This window comes from Coregonus clupeaformis, unplaced genomic scaffold (genome assembly GCF_020615455.1).
Source record: "Coregonus clupeaformis isolate EN_2021a unplaced genomic scaffold, ASM2061545v1 scaf0282, whole genome shotgun sequence".
NCBI lineage: Eukaryota > Metazoa > Chordata > Actinopteri > Salmoniformes > Salmonidae > Coregonus > Coregonus clupeaformis.
In genome coordinates, this window is record NW_025533737.1 from 185,437 (window position 1) to 207,799 (window position 22,363).

The 22,363-nt window shown below is 42.6% G+C and overlaps 2 protein-coding genes across 3 annotated transcripts; one reads left to right on the top strand and one right to left on the bottom strand.

Annotated features, from left to right (window-relative positions):
- Positions 1-69: 69 nt before the first annotated feature.
- LOC123484363 (7-methylguanosine phosphate-specific 5'-nucleotidase-like) lies at positions 70-18,739 on the bottom strand. 2 transcript variants are annotated; one of them, XM_045214604.1, is made up of 10 exons: positions 18,525-18,739; positions 17,205-17,279; positions 13,857-13,955; positions 6,946-7,015; positions 6,659-6,705; positions 6,423-6,508; positions 6,125-6,214; positions 3,008-3,170; positions 2,287-2,487; positions 70-1,617 (listed from the first exon to the last, which is right to left on the bottom strand). In XM_045214604.1, the coding sequence occupies exons 1-10, from the start codon at positions 18,531-18,533 to the stop codon at positions 1,570-1,572; spliced, it is 888 nt and encodes a 295-aa protein (XP_045070539.1). In that variant the 5' UTR covers positions 18,534-18,739; the 3' UTR covers positions 70-1,569. The 2 variants fall into 2 exon arrangements, with proteins under 2 accessions (XP_045070539.1, XP_045070538.1); XM_045214603.1 differs by having other exon boundaries at positions 70-1,801.
- Positions 18,242-22,363, top strand: LOC123484360 (kelch-like protein 10). Its single transcript, XM_045214600.1, has 6 exons — positions 18,242-18,329; positions 19,054-19,358; positions 19,726-20,215; positions 20,448-21,056; positions 21,237-21,386; positions 21,903-22,363. The coding sequence occupies exons 2-6, from the start codon at positions 19,078-19,080 to the stop codon at positions 22,275-22,277; spliced, it is 1,905 nt and encodes a 634-aa protein (XP_045070535.1). The 5' UTR covers positions 18,242-18,329; positions 19,054-19,077; the 3' UTR covers positions 22,278-22,363.

Sequence of the window (22,363 nt, forward strand, 5' to 3'; positions counted from 1 at the left end):
GTGATAATGACCGTTTGTCAGAGACTAATCAAATGTTAAACTGCATGCAGGGATACCTTTGAAAATGTCCGCTAGGTGGCAGTATTGGAAAGTATTTAAAATGTGGATTCAAAAAGACAGGAAATCACAAAATAACACATTACAAATACTTGTTTTGTTCACAACTGTCTTCACCTGTCATTGGGTCTTGATTTGAGATAGTACGTTGTTAATGCAAAAGACAAGTGTTCTCAATTACTTACCTGGCAAAACATTTATACAATTGAAATGTGAATAACAGTTCAAAAGCACTATTCTTCAATATTGTTTTAGGATGCCGGGATTAAATAGACATCCAGTTTAAAAGTATCTACCTAGACAGGAAACCAATTCCTCTGTAAAAAAAGATGTGCAAAATAGTAGTTAAAGGGACATTTCACCCAAATGTCATAATTTGTTCATCTCAAGTTAACATTTGCATGCACATTACATTTGGGTGAACTATCCCTTTAATTGTCAAGGAAAGCTTTTTATAGCAGCATAAGCATTTGCCACTGAAAATGTTCTACTGAACTCCGTATGAACTCCCACAGGGTGACTCGGTGAGGTAACCATTTCTTCTGTTACAGTACTTGTTCAACCAAATAAATATATAGCAGCATAAGCATTTGCCACTGAAAATGTTCTACTGAACTCCGTATGAACTCCCACAGGGTGACTCGGTGAGGTAACCATTTCTTCTGTTACAGTACTTGTTCAACCAAATAAATACATTAAATACTACATTTGGTCAAATGTGCATAGGGCAGCATCCACACTTAACACGCACAAAATAATTGCCCCTCACAAATTGGAGGATGGATATCGATACACACAAATCAATACATTTAGATTAAGACTAGTTTCATACACACACTATCACTGACCAACTCTCTCACACGTAAAAATACTTATTGGGCGATACAGCAGCTTAGACGGTGGATGATCATTACACAGCCCTGCGCCTTTGAAAATAAAATGACTAACTTCATAACATTCTCAGATAACCGCACTTAGTCTGTTATGCACCTTTTTAAAGGCAATCTTTGCGGAGACCGCATTCACCGTAAATGCTGCATATGTCGGCTCAATCGGAAATTACCTTTAAAAGGCGCATAGCCGACAAAGCGCGATCAGAATACTGGCCTTTAACTTAAAGTTACAAAATCAACCATTCTCCAAATGGAAGGAGCTGGATTCTCTTACGTACTAAACCCAACAGCGTGTTTCTCACTCTCCATGATGAACAACAGCGGGGTGAGCTTCCCGCCATTGCAGACACTGCTTGTCCTTAGAGAGTAGAGACACTATAGAAACATACAGTAAATAGGTACAAACATTAGGTTAACAGAATCAAGGGGCTTCAGTGGATGGGATTTGCAGCACCAACCCCACACATGAAACAAGGTGGTTTAATTTAAAATACTATCCCTTTGAGGTGTTGAATTGGTTCGGAGGTGCCTGAGGATTATTGTGGTGCTATAATAATTGTGGTGCATGCAGCTCTGTCAAGGTCAACAAAGGGTCAACTTCCTCCCTTTGTGATGGCGGTCACCAGTCGGCCATCATGGCGGTTGATTGGCTGGTGATTCCTGATGCCTGTGTAAACAAGAAGTGACCTAGGTTAAAACTTTTGGCCCGTGATTCGTTGCGTCCTCGCGGCAGTTCACTTAGCCGGCGCAGTGGTGATGTAGTTGAGGATGGCGTTGGGGACGTCCATGCTTTCGTCCTTGACCAGGACGATGTCGTATGAGTTGACGTAAGACTCTTTCCTCTCCTCCACCTGACCAAACGGAACAGCAGCCAGGCCCAGTCAGTACATTTTTACATTATAGTCTTATCCAGAGCGACTTACAGGAGCAATTAGGGTTAAGTGCCTTGCTCAAGGGCACATCGACAGATTTTTCATCTAGTCGGTTTAGGAATTCAAACCAGCGACCTTTCGTTTACTGGCCCAATGCTCTTAACCGCTAGGCTACCTGCCGCCCTAATATCCAGCTAAAACAGTGTTTCAACACCTTACATACACGGTTAGGAATACTGGTGAGCAGCACTAACAGATTGAAGGAATATTTCATGAAGTTTAGTGCAAGTAAGTGTACTTCTGGCTTTTAAGTGGGTGTGAGGGTAATGTACAATTATCGGAAGTCAACTGTATGTCCTTTCAAAGTTCCTATACAAAACGGACTCCCTTTCCTTTAAATCTTCACCACTTCCAGGTTTGCAAAAGGCAATATAAAGACAAATACAGCACCCCTCAACACCCACCTGGTCATTGAGGAAGCCTATGGTGAGGGTGTGCTGAGTGTGGACCACCCCGTCGGCCATGGTGAGGTCTCCAAGAGAGTCCCCTAGCAGCAGCACGTTGGGCCGCTCCTGGAGCTCCCTGAAGTGGGCCGCGTGGAGCAGAGCGCCCTCTCGCTTGTTGAACGTGTGGATCAACTGGCCTTTGAATGCCCGCAGTACACCCTGCAGGAAGTGATCAGGTGAAAGTGGTCAGGTAAACAAAACCAAAGTGTGGATTGCTGTATGTCCCTGTCCATAGACTGCTATCAGGACACCAATATGTAATTTTATAATGTGAGGGAACTATCACTTTCGCAGTTCCATAGGCATTAGGCCAGTGTTTCCCAAAATCGGTCCTGGGGACCCCAAGGGTTGCACATTTTGACATTTCAAACCAGTCTAATTATGTGTAGTATGATGTGTGCCTAATGCAGCGTTTCCCAAACTTGGTCCTGGGGACCCCAAGGGGGGGAACGTTTTGGATGTTGCCCTAGCACTACACAGCTGATTCAAATAATCAAAGCTTGACAAGTTCATTATTTGAATCAGCTGTGTAGTACTAGGGCAACATCCAAAACGTTCCCCCCCTTGGGGTCCCCAGGACCAAGTTTGGGAAACGCTGCATTAGGCACACATCATACTACACATAATTAGACTGGTTTGAAATGTCAAAATTAACCAAACAGTAAAGGAAGAAACGTACGCTCTGGTCAAAGTCCATGTAGTTGGAGATGACGTGGATGTTGGGGTGGAAGACGTGGTTCTGTCTGATCACTTCCTCCAGGATGTCCCCCAAGCCGGCCGAGAAGATCAACAGAGGAACCTGCTGCTCCTGCAGCCTATCAAAGAACACCTTGTAGCCCTCCCTACAGAGACAGGGAGGGGGAAATATCATCAACATTGCTAATTCTCCTCTTCATCAGTATCCCTCTTTCTATTCTTATCGTCCTGTAACCAATAAAGATAATCCGTTTCCACTAGCATTTCTAGTAGCACTACAAATGCTAACATAGAGATGTTGGATCCAGCTAAATAACCAGCTAATTGACTTAAATCAATCAACACCACATTTTAGTCATTTAGCAGACGCTCTTTTCCAGAGCGACTTACAGTTAGTGAGTGCATACATTTTCATACTGGTCCCCCGTGGGAATCGAACCCACAACCCTGGCGTTGCAAGCGCCATGCTCTACCAACTGAGCTACACGGGACTACACCACCCTAGGCGAATGGAATATAAGGTTAAAGAGCCACTGAACACACTGATTTGCACGTGTGTTTTTCTGTTGCTCATTAGAAAAACTAGATTTCAGTCTTGTAAAGTGGCTTGCGAAAGTACAGTGGCATGCGAAAGTATTGCCATTTTTCCTATTTTGTTGCCTTACAACCTGGAATTCAAATGGATTTTTTGGGGGGTTTGTATCATTTGATTTTACACAACATGCCTACCACTTTGAAGACAAAAAAAACGAAAACTTGAGCGTGCATATCTATTCACCCCCCTCATCTGACCAGAGTACCTTCTTCCATATGTTTGGGGAGTCTCCCACATGCCTTTTGGTGAACACCAAACGTGTTTGCTTATTTTGTTCTTTAAGCAAAGGCTTTTTTATGGCCACTCTTCCATAAAGTCAGCTCTGTGGAGTGTACGGCTTAAAGTGGTCTAATGGACAGATACTCCAATCTCCGCTGTGGAGCTTTGCAGCTCCTTCAGGGTTATCTTTGGTCTCTTTGTTGCCTCTCTGATTAATGCCCTCCTTGCCTGGTCCGTGAGTTTTGGTGGGCGGCCCTCTCTTGGCAGGTTTGTTGTGGTGCCATATTCTTTCCATTTTTTTATAATGGATTTAATGGTGCTCCGTGGGATGTTCAAACTTTCTGATATTTTTTTATAACCCAACCCTGATCTGTACTTCTCCCCAACTTTGTCCCTGACCTGTTTGGAGAGCTCCTTGGTCTTCATGGTGCCGCTTGCTTGGTGGTGCCCCTTGCTTAGTGGTGTTGCAGACTCTGGGGCCTTTCAGATCAGGTGTATATATACTGAGATCATGTGTCACTTAGATTGCACACAGGTGGACTTCTGAAGGTAATAGGTTGCACCAGATCTTATTTAGGGGCTTCATAGCAAAGGGGGTGAATACATATGCACGCACCACTTTTCCGTTATTTATTTTAGAGAATTTTTTGAAACAAGTTATTTTTTCATTTCACTATTTTGTGTATGTCCATTACATGAAATCCAAATAAAAATCCATTTAAATTACAGGTTGTAATGCAACAAAATAGGAAAAACGCCAAGGGGGATGAATACTTTTGCAAGGCACTGTAGGTGTCTTTCCTGACCGATTCCGTGTTTGGTTAATGATGTTTGTCCCCCATGAGACACTGTTGACGGGGCAGCATATTTCACTTCCTCAAAATCCCCAGAATGAATCTAAGATGACTCAAGAAATCTGTAATTAGTTTTGAAATTTTTCATGCAGATGTTTAAGTTTTTTTTTGTTGCACTATTTTACAACTAAATAACGTGTTTGGTGCAGTATTTCTCAAGTAAAAATTCAGTGCAGCTTTTGACATTATCGATCATAGTCTGCTGCTGGAAAAACGTATGTGTTGTGGATCAAGAGTTACCTGTCTAACAGAACACAGAGGGTGTTCTTTAATGGAAGCCTCTCCAACATGAGTCAGGCATTCCCCAGGGCAGCTGTCTAGGCCCCTTACTTTTTTTCAATCTTTACTAATGACCTGCCACTGGCTCTGAGTCAGCTACCACAGCAAGTGAAATCAATGCAACACTTAAGAGCTACAGTGAGTTTCAGAATGGGCGGCAGGAAATAAGTTAGTCCTAAATATTTCAAAAACTAAAAGCATTGTATTTGGGACAAATCATTCACTAAACCCTAAACCTCAACTAAATCTTGTAACGAATAATGTTGAAATTGAGCAAGTTCAGGAGACTAAACTGCTTGGAGTAACCCTGGATTGTAAAGTGTCATGGTCAAAACACATTGATGCAACAGTAGCTAAGATGGAGTGAGGTCTGTCGATAATGAAGCGCTGCTCTGCCTTCTTAACAACGCTATCAACAAGGCAGCTCCTACAAGGCCCTAGTTTTGTCGCACCTGGACTACTGTCCAGTCGTGTGGTCTGGTGCCACAAAGAGGGATTCAGGAAAATTTCTAAGATTTTGGTGAGTTACAGTTCATATAAGGAAATCAGTCAATTGAAATAAATAAATTAGGTCCTAATCTATAGATTTCACGACTGGGCAGGGGCGCAGCCATGGGTGGGCCTGGGAGGGCATAGGCCCACCCACTTTGGAGCCAGGCCCACCCACTGGGAGCCAGGCCCAGCCAATCAGAATGAGTTTTTCCTCACTAAAGGGCTTTATTACAGACAGAAATACTCCTCAGCAATCCCCCCTTAAATGTACACAGAGAACTAACATTAATAATATGCATGTCAATCTCTCCTGGCTCAAAGTAGAGGAGAGATTGACTTCATCACTACTTGTATTTGTGAGCGGCATACCCCACAAGACATGCCACCTGTGGTCTCGTCACAGTCCCAAAGTCCAGAACAGACTATGGGAGGCGCACAGTACTACATGGAACTCTATTCCACATCAAGTAACTTATGCAAGCAGTAAAATTAGATTTAAAAAACAGATAAAAATACACTTTATGGAACAGCGGGGACTGTGAAGAGACACACGCAGGCACACGCATACACACATCATAACATACGCACTATACACACATGTACACATGGATTTTGTGTTGTAGATATGTGGTAGTAGAGTAGAGTCCTACAGTGATCTGACCTGAGCATGGCACTGGACTGCTTCACTGCCTGAGCCAGCAGGTCCCTCCTGATCTTCTGTTGGATCAGTAGCTCATGGACACTGGTCCACCTGCAATGAAAAGCCCAGGACACTGCGTTAGTGTGCCACTTAAACGACCACTTAGCGAACTAACATACACATAAAAAATGGAAATTAGATTCAACTGTACTGTAGACATCTCTCTGTTATTAAAAATGAACACTTTTTAGCATGAAAGCAGAAAAAGAGGCTGAATATGTTTAGGTGTAGTGCGAGGTGGATTCTGTCAGCCACTCACCACTCCACCATGTGAGGAAGCTTCTCCTCGACGGTGCGAGTTGCATCGATCTCAATGGGGTAGTAGGTATTCAACAACTCCCTAATCTACATAGAAGGGAATAAACGTGTGAGAGACACAACATACACACAACATAATATCTCAATAGAGAATGTACTTAATGCTTTTTCCTACTGTCTCATCAGAGGAACACAGAACTTTCTCTAGTCCTCTCCTGGTTGTGTGATTGTACTCACCATTTTCTTAGAGGCGTCATTGATGAGCAAGTCGTTATCCAGGATATCTTAAACGGCGGAAAGAAAATGATGAGGGACAATATCTCTTGCACTTCAAAATAACTACTTTCGCAATCGCTTGTTATAATGATCCAGGGTAGTGTTCATTACGTCACACAACAGAAAACGTTTTTTAAGGAAAAATGAAAATGAGTTTCTTATTAGACAAATCCAGGGCTGTCTGTTTTCTTCCCTTGGTGCCTAATGAACACGACCCAAGTCTTGGTGATGGGGACCTGTGTACTCACTGTGAGTGGTGGGGCACCTCTTCCCGTTGTGGGCAAATCTGCTGAGGGTCATGTCAAAGTCCGAGATCACCTGTAGAGACCAGGCATTGCTAAGAAGAGAGCTCTTTCCACTCATACACATCACATTAACTGAATTATTATTATTATAGATCAGCTTTAATATTGCAGATAGATTGTGGGTTCTATCAATTGAATTGTTTGCTAAATGTATAATCCCCCTTATTTTATTCATACCCCCCACCCTACCATCCCTCCCCTGATTGGAGTAAACTAACGGACAACAATACTTCTACTGCTACTTACAGCTATTTTCACATGTGCTGGATTTTCTCCCACAGCAGCCAATCCACTATTCATTAACCCATATTTCCCAGTATAATGCCATTTTGCTATTTCCTTTTGCAATACATCCCTCAATTTTACTATGATGTCTTACGAGGGTCCTGAACCTCACTATTTGTAACATTTCTACTGATGTTGCCCTAAAAAAATATACTTTACCCAAGAGTATAATGATATTTCCCATTGACTGATCGTGGTTTTTCAGATCCCCTATCAATACAGTTTCCAGGTCCATCTGAACTCTGATATTATGACATAACCATTCCTGGACCTGATTCCTTAAGCGAACGACCGAAGGACAATACCAGAAAATATGCTCTATTGATTCCTTTTCCTTGTGGCAGAGTCTGCACTAGGCTGACTGTTAAATGCCCCATATATTGAGCATTCTTTGTGTAGCAAGAATTGTATATAATAGCTTAAATTGAAACTAATTGATTGATGTGTCAATTGTTGTTTTATATATCAGTTGCCATGGTATTGGGACATCAAAGACCTGTTCCCAACTGACTTGAATGTTATACAGTATTGCTGTCAAACCTTTTGACTTTAAGTGGAATTGATAATTTTTTTTATTTAGACTAATCATTTTAAGCCATTTATGATTTTTAATGGGTGGCAAACAGACTAATTATTTAGTTTCTTCTTTAAGTAATTGTCTCTTCCAATTTTGTGTCAGAGCCGCTATGAGTTGGTTATAATTTTGTATTGAGCATACACCTCCATACACTGTTGTTAGTTGCTTGTGTGACATAACTTTACCGTCCTTGTTTACAATATCCTTCATAAATATTATATCCTTCTTGGAATTTTGTGCCTTTTTTTTCTCTTTCTGTCAGTGCATTGGAGTTTAGCCATTTACAGTGCCTTCGGAAAGTATTTAGACCCCTTGACCTTTTCCACATTTTGTTACGTTACAGCCTTATTCTAAAATTGATTAAATCAAAACATTTTCTCAGCAATCTACACAATACCCCATAATGACAAAGCGAAAACAGGTTTTTGCAAATGTATTAAAAATAAAAAAACAGATACCTTATTTACATAAGTATTCAGACCCTTTGCTATGAGACTCTAAATTGAGCTCAGGTGCATCCTGTTTCCATTGATCATCCTTGAGATGTTTCTACAACTTGATTGGAGTCCACCTGTGGTAAATTCAATTGATTGGACATGATTTGGAAAGGCACACACCTGTCTATATAAGGTCCCACATTTGACAGTGCATGTCAGAGCAAAAACCAAGCCATGAGGTCGAAGGAATTGTCCGTAGAGACCCCGAGACAGGATTGTGTCGACGCACAAAGGGTACCAAAAAATTGCTTCAGCATTGAAGGTCCCCCAAGAACACAATGGCCTCCATCATTCTTAAATGGAAGAAGATTGTAACCACCAAGACTCTTCCTAGAGCTGGCCGCCCGGCCAAACTGAGCAGTCGGGGGAGAAGGGCCTTGGTCAGGGAGGTGACCAAGAACCCGATGGTCACTCTGACAGAGCTCGGAGAACCTTCCAGAAGGACAACCATCTCTGCAGCACTCCACCAATCAGGCCTTTATGGTAGAGTGGCCAGACGGAAGCCACTCCTCAGTAAAAGGCACATGACAGCCCGCTTGGAGTTTGCCGAAAGGCACCTGGACTCTCAGACCATGAGAAACAAGATTATCTGGTCTGATTAAATCAAGATTGAACTCTTTGGCCTGAATGCCAAGCATCACGTCTGGAGGAAACCTGGCACCATCCCTACGGTGAAGAATGGTGGTGGCAGCATCATGCTGTGGGGATGTTTGTCAGCGCCTGGACTGGGAGACTAGTCAGGATCGAGGGAAAGATGAACAGAGCAAAGTACAGAGAGATCCTTGATGAAAACCTGCTCCAGAGTGCTCAGGACCTCAGACTGGGGCGAAGGTTCACCTTCTAACTGGACAACGACCCTAAGCACACAGCCAAGACAACGCAGGAGTGGCTTCAGGACAAGTCTCTGAATGTCCTTGAGTGGCCCAGCCAGATGCCGGACTTGAACTGGATCAAACATCTCTGGAGAGACCTGAAAAAAGCTGTGCAGCGACGCTCCCCATCCAACCTGACAGAGCTTGAGAGGATCTGCAGAGAATGGGAGAAACTCCCCAAATACAGGTGTGCCAAGCTTGTAGCGTCATACCAAAGAAGATTGTAATCGCTGTCAAAGGCGCTTCAACAAAGTACTGAGTAAAGGGTCATTTACTTATGTAATTGTGATATTTCCGTTTTCTTTTTTCATAAATTAGCAAAAATGTATAAAAACCTGTTTTTGCTTTGTCATTATGGGGTATTGTGTGTAGTCTGATGAGGGATAAAAAACTAAACAATTTAATCAGTTTTAGAATAACGCTGTAACCTAACAAAATTTGGAAAAAGTCAAGGGGTCTGAATATTTCCTAAGGCCCTGTAATATGCTGTAAAATTAGATCTGCCTTTTCCATTGTCAATCCACCGAATCCACCTTTTTAATCTGCAAAAAGGCAGACACCACTCTTAAACATAGGATGGGCCCCAGTTTGGATTTAGATAACATTTCAGTACAATGAACGCTTTAAGAGAGAGGTTTAATGCCTTAATATTTAATAGTTTTAACCCTCCAAACTCGTGTTTGTTATATAAATATGCTTGTTTAACTGGTTTGCCATTCCAAAAAAATTCCCGCATGATTTGAAAAACGATTCTCCTGGAGTCGGTAGAGACATGAATAAATATGTAAACTGCGATTTCACTAGAGAATTAATCAGGGTAATGTTCCCGTAAATGGATAGGCGTTTCCCTCTCCATAGCTTCAAGATTCTATCTATTTTGCTAAGTTTTCTATCAAAGTTAAGTTGCAAGATCGCTCAACTTTTCTGGGATATGTACATCAAGCACATCGACTTCACCATCCGCCCATGGCAATTCTATCTTTTAGAGACGCAATCCATTAATAGTACACTATCATAGTTGGGTTTTAGTCTAGAGAAACTGGAGAAATTATCCAGGTCCTCAATGAGGCCCTTTCAATGTTGAAGATTGAGGACTCAAGAATTTGAATCATCGGGCGTACATTGATACTTTTGTCTCTAATCCATACATTTTTACCACTTAATGTTATCATTAGATATGATTTTTAAAGATAACCGTTCAATGGCCATAAAAAATTGGTATGGCGACAGAGGGCAACCTTATTTTACACCTCTTGACAATTCAAAGTTCTCAGAGAAGTAACCGTTATTTCTTATTTTACATAAAGGATCGTTGTACTTGACTTTTACCCATCTTATGAGAGATTCTCCAAAGTTGATCAAATCCAGGCACTTATAAACAGATTCTAGACGTAGTGTATAAAATGCTTTCTCAAAATCTGCTATAAATATTATACCTGCATTCTAATAGTTTTCCATTATTTCTAGTAGGTATCAAATGTTGTCTCCCATATATCTTCCTTTTAAGAATCCCGTCTGATCGTGATGAATAATGTCCTGTAGGACCTTTCTTATTCTATGAGCAATTTAAATGGTGAGGAGGCCTCCATTTTTTTTTTTTTAAGAGACTGGGTCTTTGTATTGCCCCCCTGGCTCCTGCTTCAGCAGTCGAGAGATCAGTCTCTCTTTTTGTGTGTCCGACAGTTTGTCATTTATAGTGGGGAGAACAAGTATTTGATACACTGCCGATTTTGCAGGTTTTCCTATTTACAAAGCATGTAGAGGTCTGTAATTTTTATTACAGACCTCTACATGAATTTCTACATAACACCTTTTGAATTCTTTAGCCCGTGACAGAAATAGATTTGACCATCTCACTCTTTTTCCCAGGCCACTTCGTCAGAATATATTGAATGAGTTTCCTGTAATCAATACATCTGGTCATCATTTTCCTTTAACTATGTAAAAACTGCTCTTATTTTCCTATTATCAGCTAAACCATTGGAATTATAGCTAGCTATCCTCAATTCACCAATTACCATGATGGGTTATATTTTAGATACTTACCACTATCCTAGCCACCATTTTGAGGTACTTATCCATACCTACCAGTAGCACCAGAATCCACGAAGCTGTACCATGATAGATGCCCTGCTAAACATACTGTAGTTACAACTGGCTCTAAGGAGACCTCCAGTTGTCCTCCAATTTCCCTCCCGCAAAAAAACGCCCCCCTTCCCAGGTAGGGTTCTCGTCCCTGTGACTGGCAGACCACCCCCGTACACATGGATCCTAGGGCCCTTGAGAGATGGGACCAATGTTCCCTCTAATTTTGGGGCACTGAGCAAATTTGAGGTCTTGTGAGCGGAAACTTGAACGTTGTGAGAATTTTGTGCAACTTCCGGCGCGCCTTTACAGTGAACACTGAGGCTGTACCCTTACAGTTTTAGACAGTAGCCAATAGACTATTGTGGCTATTTGAGCATAATGTAGGCCTACCAACAAAACCAATGGAGCAAATCCCATAACATTTTCACATGGAAATAGCTTTTGATTTCTATGATATATCCTACAGTAGCCTATATGTGGTGTTCAATGCAGGCCTGCATTACATGAGACTTTTAAAGACGTTTTTACAATAGGAAGGGCTTGAAATTAATTAATGACTTTTTAGTTGGTCTGTAACACCATGGGCCAAATAGGTGACTGTTCATGTAGGAAGCAATAACTCCCCATTGCTGGCCTATAAGTGGGCTAATAACTCGCTAACTAGCAATGAATATCAACAAATGTGTGCACCCATGGCTCTGCACCCTGAACTGATCTGAAAAGCGCATTCACTCATGGGTGATTGATTATCCGCCTACATTAATTCCTTCCCACAATTGATGATTAATATGCGTAATATTGTAGGCACTTCCTATGAAGGATTGTTATCTTTAACAAGGACTGGCAGGAAAAAAAAAATCAACATTTAGGCACGCAGATATTATTTATTTTATATTACAGCTTGTGATTCCATCCTACATGTATATGGTCCCTAACATCATTACGCTATAGCAACGGCTATAGCACACGCCCCACCCACCTTTCCCCTTCCCACACACACACACACACACACACACACACACACACACACACACACACACACACACACACACACACACACACACACACACAGTTGTTCAGGAGAGCTTCAAGTTCCTCGGTGTCCACATCACTAAGGAACTATCATGGTCCACACACATCAACACAGTCGCAAAGAGGGCACGACAATGCCTCTTCCCCCTCAGGAGGCTGAAAAGATTTGTCATGGGCCCTCAGATCCTCAAAAAGTTCTACAGCTGCACCATTGAGAGCATCTTGACTGGCTGCATCACCACTTAGTATGGCAACTGTTTGGCATTCCACCACAAGTCGCTACAGAGGGTAGTACGTATGACCCAGTACATCACTGGGGCCGAGCTCCCTGCCATCCAGGACCTCTATACCAGGCGGTGTCAGAGGAAGGCCCTAAAAATTGTTAAAGACTCCAGCCACACAAGTCATAAACTGTTCTCTCTGCTACGGCACGGCAAGCGGTACCGATGCACCAAGTCTGGAACCAACAGGACCCTGAACAGCTTCTAACCCCCAAGCTATAAGACTGCTAAATAGTTAGTTAAATAGTTATTGAATAGCTACCTGGAATATCTGCATTGACCCTTTTTGCAACTCTTTTTAAATAAAATAAATAAATATGCCATTTAGCAGACGCTTTTATCCAAAGCGACTTACAGTCATGCGTGCATACATTTTTGTGTATGGGTGGTCCCGGGGATCGAACCCACTACCTTGGCGTTACAAGCGCCGTGCTCTACCAGCTGAGCTACAGAGTAGCTACAGAGCTACTTTTGACTCATCACATACGCTGCTGTTACTGTTTATTATCTATCCCGTTTCTTGGTCACTTTATCCCTACCTATATGTACATATCTACCTCAATTACCTCCTACCCCAGCACATCAACTTGGTACTGGTACCCTGTGTATATAGCCAAGTTATCATTACTCATGTGTACTTATTCCTTGTTATTATTTGTCTATTTTTTTTACTCTCTTTTTTTCTCTCTGCATTGTTGGGAGGGCTCGTAAGTAAGCATTTCACATTTAATCTACACCTGTTGTTTACGAAGCATGTGACCATTTTTTTTATTTGAACAGCTGTTCCATCCCCGAGCCCAGCTCAAAGAGTAGACTTGCAATGTAAATGTGTATATTGTTGTAGAGGTTAGACAAAATTGAGCGGGGATGGAAAGGCTTGATAAGCCAATGTCTAGTCCTGGCTGATGGAGCTTGGATAGCCCCCTTTCTCACAACACACACACACGCTGGTCCACCGTGGACACCCTTCTTCCCCGGCACCTCTGTGCAGTCAGACCATTATGATTATGCTGTGCCATCAGCGCCACAGTATTCTGCCCCCTCTGTTATTGTGTGAGTACGACCCCTCCACCATCATCACGGATGGTACTCAGAAGTGTTTGCTAAATTTCTACTCATAAACATAAACAAACACTCTTGTGGGGAGCTATTGTAGTGTGCTTTTTTGGCTCGGTCTAGGTGACCTTTGACCCTGTAAACAGTACTTCTGGCCAGTGGTTACCTGGAGGGCATCTGGCCCGGCTCGTTGCATGGCCTGGATGGTCTCATCCACTCTGCTGCGGTCCCTTATCAGCACAGAGGCCTTAGCCAGCTCTGGGATCTGAGGAACAAGGAGAAGACAGGCGTTAGTGATGGATACCTGTACCAGTGGGGACCGTTCCAGGTGGGGGGTGAGGAAGGAAGGGGGCAGGGGACGGGGGGGATGGGGGGACGGGGGGGGACAGTTAGTAGATTATACTGCAAGGCTCTACACCGCTAATTAATCAAGTAATGCATTTACTACAGTACCAAAACATTCCTATGATGAAGCTTAAAACAAACTGGCCGGAAGTAAATCAATCACTGGCCGGAAGTAAATCAACAGGGCAAATCAACACTATTCAATTGGAATGAATGAATGGATTAGTGAAATATGTTCAGTATGGACAATAAGATTAATGTGGTTCTATAAAATCGCAAACAAATTGTACGAGGCCATTTCTGAATTCTAAGCTCATATTTCAGCCTCCCGAAATCTCACACATACAGTGGGGAGAACAAGTATTTGATACACTGCCGATTTTGCAGGTTTTCCTACTTACAAAGCATGTAGAGGTCTGTAATTTTTATCATAGGTACACTTCAACTGTGAGAGACGGAATCTAAAACAAAAATCCAGAAAATCACATTGTATGATTTTTAAGTAATTCATTTGCATTCTATTGCATGACATAAGTATTTGATCACCTACCAACCAGTAAGAATTCCGTCTCACACAGACCTGTTAGTTTTTCTTTAAGAAGCCCTCCTGTTCTCCACTCATTACCTGTATTAACTGCACCTGTTTGAACTCGTTACCTGTATAAAAGACACCTGTCCACACACTCAATCAAACAGACTCCAACCTCTCCACAATGGCCAAGACCAGAGAGCTGTGTAAGGACATCAGGGATAAAATTGTAGACCTACACAAGGCTGGGATGGGCTACAGGACAATAGGCAAGCAGCTTGGTGAGAAGGCAACAACTGTTGGCGCAATTATTAGAAAATGGAAGAAGTTCAAGATGATGGTCAATCACCCTCGGTCTGGGGCTCCATGCAAGATCTCACCTCGTGGGGCATCAATGATCATGAGGAAGGTGAGGGATCAGCCCAGAACTACACGGCAGGACCTGGTCAATGACCTGAAGAGAGCTGGGACCACAGTCTCAAAGAAAACCATTAGTAACACACTACGCCGTCATGGATTAAAATCCTGCAGCGCACGCAAGGTCCCCCTGCTCAAGCCAGCGCATGTCCAGGCCTGTCTGAAGTTTGCCAATGACCATCTGGATGATCCAGAGGAGGAATGGGAGAAGGTCATGTGGTCTGATGAGACAAAAATAGAGCTTTTTGGTCTAAACTCCACTCGCCGTGTTTGGAGGAAGAAGAAGGATGAGTACAACCCCAAGAACACCATCCCAACCGTGAAGCATGGAGGTGGAAACATAATTCTTTGGGGATGCTTTTCTGCAAAGGGGACAGGACGACTGCACCGTATTGAGGGGAGGATGGATGGGGCCATGTTTCGCGAGATCTTGGCCAACAACCTCCTTCCCTCAGTAAGAGCATTGAAGATGGGTCATGGCTGGGTCTTCCAGCATGACAACGACCCGAAACACACAGCCAGGGCAACTAAGGAGTGGCTCCGTAAGAAGCATCTCAAGGTCCTGGAGTGGCCTAGCCAGTCTCCAGACCTGAACCCAATAGAAAATCTTTGGAGGGAGCTGAAAGTCTGTATTGCCCAGCGACAACCCTGAAACCTGAAGGATCTGGAGAAGGTCTGTATGGAGGAGTGGGCCAAAATCCCTGCTGCAGTGTGTGCAAACCTGGTCAAGACCTACAGGAAACGTATGATCTCTGTAATTGCAAACAAAGGTTTCTGTACCAAATATTAAGTTCTGCTTTTCTGATGTATCAAATACTTATGTCATGCAATAAAATGCAAATTAATTACTTAAAAATCATACAATGTGATTTTCTGGATTTTGAAGTGTACCTATGATAAAAATTACAGACCTCTACATGCTTTGTAAGTAGGAAAACCTGCAAAATCTTTAGTCTGAATCCAAAATAATAATACAAATCCCACACGTGCTATTGTTGCTATCAAACTGTAGGGGGCGCAAAGGGACAAATGTAGAAAATAGGGGACAACGCTAATCCACATAGGCCTGCTTGAAAACACTGTGGTTAGTTATGTTTTGAGATCCTACTCCCGCCACCACGTTAAGACCATATTTATCATGCATGCTGAGTTAATTGATTTAATGTATTAGTCAACTACAGAGCCAGCATTTCTCAAAATGTAGCCTATTTCTTCCAAGTTAGTATTAGTAGACTTCACACGAATACCTCTTTTTACCATTACAAAGCTACTACACAGCCTAGGATGACTTGAAGAGCAAAATAGGAGAGGATAGGATACAATTCTTCCAAATCCACACAGTTTGCAGTTATTAGGCTAATTTATTATAGACCCGTCCAAGGCCCGGTTTCCCAAAAGCATCTTAAGGCTAAATTCATTTTTAGAACCTTCGTAGGAGCATTGTTAAATCTCCAAGCCATTTCCCAAAACCATCGTTATTAACGTTGCACTTGAAAACACTTGTAATCTAAAGCCTGCCTCAGACCACTCGTCGAATAGCTAAATGCGTCGCCCTCCCACTTCATACACAGAAGATCTCCACTAAACTTCAGAACAAAGTTGACTACAAATACGAAGTTGCCCATGTCTTTGCAATTGATACAAACAAGCGACGTATTAAAACATGCTTCAAATGAAAACCTAGATGACTGCAATACAATAAATATGGTAGGCTATAGGCGTATTTCAATCATAATACATTTCATGTTCAATAAATTGAGTTATATTTAGCTACTTGTAGGCTACTGTCTGTAATCTCAATATATGTAATGATGTGTAGCCTAACATGTGCGCAATGATGTGCCAAATCGGTGATTAAGTGCATTTTTATAGGGTAAGCATCGCTAAGATTGTTCTCTCTGCGTGGTGTTTTGGGAAACGCATGTTACATCTTCGGTAGGAAGGATGCATCGTTAAAACAATTTAAAGCCTAAATTCCATCGCTATCGGGAAACCAGGCACCGGGACTAATACCCAAATCACCAAATACAGTGCATTCTAATAGACTACAAATAGTGTGGGAATTCGGACAGTTTTGATGCATATTGTAAATCAAAATGAGAAACTGTCAGACAAAATACATGCAGTTACTGCTTAGCAGAGATGGATTTTGATGAATTAACTGTACTAGGCATTGGTAAAGAGGAGAGCAGGCGACGACAGTGGAACAGAGAGCTGTCTGACCTCAGACTTTGTCAGCTGGTGCCAGATTGCTAGGGCAGTCCGCACCGGCAAATATATCCAGGGGATGTGGTATATCTGGGCAAAGAAACAGGGAGAGAGGTATTAGCTAATTCATGGGATTCATGGAACAGGAGACATCTACAGCACCCAGTCACTGATGTCTCATGGCAAAGGGGAAAAACACTATGCTTAGTTTATCCAATTTATATTAAAAAGGCAATTCCGGCACTTTTCAACCTCATTCATCAGCTCCAGCACCAAACCAGTGTCTACATATGTGAAACAGTGCGTTTCTATGATCTGTGGTTAAAATGATAAGAAGAAAGGTCCTAAAAAAATGCTTCTCTGTGATATCAAAGGGTAGGATTAAATGTAAGAAACGGTGCTTTTTAAAACTGCAACGGGTTCCTATCCCAAGGGAGGGTATTTTTTGCTCCCGACTTCTCCGCGAATCTCATAGTTTTGTCTTGTTTTAACTTTTCAAATCAATCAAATTGTATTTTTTACATGCTTCGTAAACAACAGTTGTAGACTAACAGTGAAATGCTTACTTTTTGAAGATGTAAAAAACATCTGAACTTTATATATCTTTCAACAAAACGTAGAAATGCGCCGTTTTCACAAATGTTGACACTGATATTGTGCTGGAGATAATGAAAATGAGGTTGAAACGTGGTGGAGTTACCCTTTAAGTCATTATACTCAAGATACCCTGAGTAGAATGACTGTACTCTGTGCCCCAATACAAAACAAACATTTGCCAATATGCATTGAGATACAATGTCAATGACTTTGTCTTGTGTTAAGTAATAACATGATTACAAGCATGGACATAGCTAGCTACATAGTAGCTAGCTATATGTATTAACTAGCTATGTGTGTGTGTTGTTCTCTGTAGTTTGAGAACTTTTATAATTTAAATTTGTTTGCAAGAAATTATATTTCCCTCACTTTTTAAAATCCTTCCTTGGTAAATATGGCATTATTACGTTGTGGTCATCATTCCAATTCAAAACAATATGGTAAACAACCGTAGCTAACCCTTATCATAGCAAATTGTGTGGTTGGTTAGCTTGCCCTGCTACGCTATCCAAAATAACACAAACCAACGAGGTATTTCTCTGGGTAAGCCATTAGAACTCTAGTCTCTATAGTGTCCCATGTTTTTTTGTTACCTAGCTAGCTATTATATATATATATAACAATGTATCATGTCATTCGTGCAATCTTGCCAGCTGTGCATATGAATAACCAATGGCAATGGTAGCTAAATAGCTATCTAGTTAGCTATTTAACGTTAACAAGCCAAGAAACACTTACCATTTTCATACGTTAGCTAGATAGCTAACTAGACAAACTGATGTGCAGTGAGCAATAAGAATACGTATTTGCAATACATTCAATGAAAGGTTGCTTGTTGGTTTAAGTACATTTAGCTAATTTGCTAACGTTACACTAATCAGAAAAATAATACTGTTAGCTAGCTAGCTTGCCAGCTAGATTTGTTTACATGTCAAAATCTTGTTGCACCTGCAGTCCTCCCTCTGCAACAGACAAACGTAAACAGTGGTTCCCATACGTTCATAAAAAGTAGCTAGATACTGGTAATTGATAAAGGATGTCACCTGAAAACTACAGCAAATTCCAGAATAATTCAGATTATTCCCAAAAATAAAATCTGTATTGACATACTTTATTTTTAAATATAGCATGTCAGTTTTAAGTTCACAATAATTACCATTTAAAACATTTTTATTGTAAATGTTTTATTTTGGGGCGCTTAACTTTTTTTGATTATTTCATAATTGGATCATGTTACCATGGTAAATTGATTGCTTTCTATCAACAGAGAATTGGAAGTAATGCCATTGTGATGTATCAATGTATGGATGTTCTAGAAGTCAACAAGAATGAAAAGCAAAGTTCTCTCTCGATCACATCAAACATTTCACAAACAAAAAAGTCTGCTAAAGACATGGAAGAGTCTAGAACCTTAACCAAATTTCAAACGGAGAAGACTACTGGTGCCATGGCCTGCAACATTTTCAATGAGCTACGCCTGGAAGGGAAACTCTGCGATGTGGTCATCAAAGTCAAGGGAGTTGAGTTCAGTGCCCACAAGACTATCCTGTGTGGATGCAGCTCGTATTTCCGGTGAGAGGCTTGTCTGTTGTGTGATTGTACCATAAACATGCGAACAAAAATCACTTTAACATTCTAAATATCAATTGACATAGATGAAGAATGGAGACTTCAGTCTCAATCTATGCCCAGGAGAGAGTACCAACACTAGGCCAGTTTCACAACACAATTGATTAATCACAATTTGTCTTCATAGACACATCTTCAATTATTTCTGGCCTATGGTTAATGTTTAATCAAAAGAGTTTCATAGAACAGAGACATGTATCCAACTCTGGACAGTTACATTTTTTGAGAATTGTTTTTCCTTATTCTGGGTCTGTGATGTGTGAAACTGTCCCTCAGTGAGTTGTCAATGTTTTGCCTATTTCCCCCGCAGGGCTCTGTTCACCAGTGGCTGGAACCCCTGCGAGAAACGTGTGTACACCATCCCAGGTGTATCTCCTGAGATGATGAGGATGCTCATCGAGTACGCCTACACCCGGACCGTCCCAGTCACGGCGGACAACGTGGAGCTGCTCCTAGAGGCGGCCGACCAGTTCTCCATCCTGGGCATCGTGCAGGCCTGCTGCCACTTCCTGGAGACCCAGCTGTGTCTGGAAAATTGCATCGGCATCTGCAAGTTCGCCGACTTCTACTCCTGCCCGGAGCTGCAGCGCCGAGCCTTCGTCTTCATCCTGCACCACTTTGAGGAAATCGTCTGCTACTCCCAGGAGTTCCTGGAGCTGTCTCTGGCCCAGCTCTGCGACCTCATTGAGAAGGACGACCTGAACGTTAGGCAGGAGAACGCTGTGTTTGAGGCCATCCTGCGCTGGATCGCCCACGCTCCTGCCAGCCGAAGGCACTGGATCTCTGTGCTACTACCAAAGGTGACGGTCCACTTATAAAACAGTCACTGATCAAAGCTACTTTTTTGTTATCATAGAGCTACTGGGCAACTATGGTGCTAATGACAACCAAGCGAAATTGGTTTCATAATATTTGAGAAAGCATTATGTTAGACAAGAAGCGTGTTTGCTTAGTCTTCCCTACCTCGATCTGGTTTGCTTTGAGTGTTTTTCAACTGTATGAAATCCCTTACATTTAATTATGTCCATCTAGGTGCGAATGGCTTTGATGAATGCTGACTACTTCATAAACCATGTGAGGAACAACTCCCTGGTGAAAGACAGCGATGAATGCAAACCCATCATCCTCAACGCCTTGAAGGCCTTGTACGAACTCAACATGCACGGCCCCTCCATTTCCAGCAACCCGCTGAGGCGACCTCGTCTGCCCTACGCCATCCTACTGGCTATCGGCGGCTGGAGTGGAGGCAACCCAACCAATTTAATCGAAGCATATGACACGAGGGCCGACTGTTGGGTGACCGTAGCGCAGGAAGAGAGCCCACGGGCATACCACGGTGCTGTGTACCTCAACGGCTTCGTCTACTGCTTAGGCGGCTTTGACAGCGTGGACTACTTCAACAGTGTCCGCAAGTTCAACCCCGTCACGCGCATCTGGCACCAGGTGGCACCCATGCACTCGCGGCGCTGCTACGTCAGTGTGACAGTACTGGACGGCTGCATTTACGCCATAGGCGGCTTCGATGGCTACGGGCGTCTTACAAGTGTGGAGCGCTACGAGCCTGAGACAAACCAGTGGACCCTGGTAGCGCCGATGCATGAGAAAAGGAGCGATGCCAGTGCCACCACACTGCATGGCAAGGTAGGCAGAAGTTGAAGGGGACTAGATAAGTGAAGCCTGCCAACACTCATGTTGCAGTTCAAACGAGTAATTGGTATGAAAACTAAAACAGTAAAAGAAAACTAGACTACTAGACTGCACCTTACAAGTAAAAAAGAACAGTTGTGATGTGTCAATCCTGTGGGGTTCTCTGGCGTTCAGGTGTACGTCTGTGGAGGCTTCAATGGGACTGAGTGCTTGTTCAATGCAGAGAGTTACTGTCCCAAGACCAACCAATGGACCCTGATTGCCCCTATGAGGAGTCGCCGCAGTGGGGTCGGCGTCATTGCATACAAGGAGCAGCTCTATGCAGTAAGTTATACATTCAACGAGTCAGAGCAGAACTTCTAGTCAGAACAAACTAAGTAGTCATATCTGGTGGACTAACACTTTTGTCATGTGATTTGGTCTGTACAATCAAAACACAAGTCCAGGGGTGTGCAGGTGCTTTACTCGTGGTACAATTAAAATGGAAGACATTCAGAATTGAGGATAAAACAAATTGCAGTAACTACCTGGAGCACTGAGACGGCCTTTGGAGACGATGGTGCTCAGCTCCTCAGTGAGATTGATTGCTGTGTAAAACTACCAGTCTGGAATAGATGGAGACATCAATAGTCTCAGGCTGTAAAGCAAGTTACATTTTGACAGTACAGCTTGAATATAAGCAGCTGTTCTTTCATGAAGCTTTTCTTTACATTTAATGTAACGTTTATAATTAATGTATATGTGGTTAATTAAACATACAGATTGTCTCTAGCTTCTATTTCTTTCTCACAACATTTGAAATCCAATTAGCCTCAGACTCACAAGAATGTGCTACCCTAGGTTGGAGGCTTTGACGGTGCCAACCGTCTGAAGACCGCAGCGGTCTACAACCCACTGGACAACACCTGGCGCGCCTTGCCCACCATGTTCAACCCGCGCAGCAACTTTGGCATCGCGGTGGTGGATGACCTGCTCTTCGTGGTGGGCGGCTTCAATGGTTTCAACACCACCTACAACGTGGAGTGCTACGACGAAAAGACGGACGAGTGGTATGAGGCCCACGACATGCCCACTTTCCGCAGTGCCCTCGGTTGCTGCGTCGTGCCCGGCCTGCCCAACGTGGCACAGTATGCTGCCCCCCGCGACTCCCCAATGTTGCTCGCTGAGGAATGGAACACACCTTCCTCCAAGACCAGGCTGGCCTCAAACCTATAGACAAGTACATCCTTCCCATTCCCCACTCTAAGACTAGAAGAAAATAGAGAATATTTTGCTAAGGAAATAAATATATTATGATGAAA

Bases quoted from the DNA above. Each gene is read 5' to 3' on its own strand.
- LOC123484363 (XM_045214603.1), bottom strand. The intron at 2,488-3,007 runs GTACGTTTCTTC...CACTTCCTGCAG, and splicing joins ACATGGACTTTGACCAGAGC to GGTGTACTGCGGGCATTCAA. The intron at 1,802-2,286 runs GTGGGTGTTGAG...CCGTTTGGTCAG, and splicing joins TAGGCTTCCTCAATGACCAG to GTGGAGGAGAGGAAAGAGTC.
- LOC123484360 (XM_045214600.1), top strand. From the start codon at position 19,078: ATGTATCAATGTATGGATGTTCTAGAAGTCAACAAGAATGAAAAGCAA. The intron at 19,359-19,725 runs GTGAGAGGCTTG...TTTCCCCCGCAG, and splicing joins GGATGCAGCTCGTATTTCCG to GGCTCTGTTCACCAGTGGCT. The intron at 21,387-21,902 runs GTAAGTTATACA...GTGCTACCCTAG, and splicing joins ACAAGGAGCAGCTCTATGCA to GTTGGAGGCTTTGACGGTGC.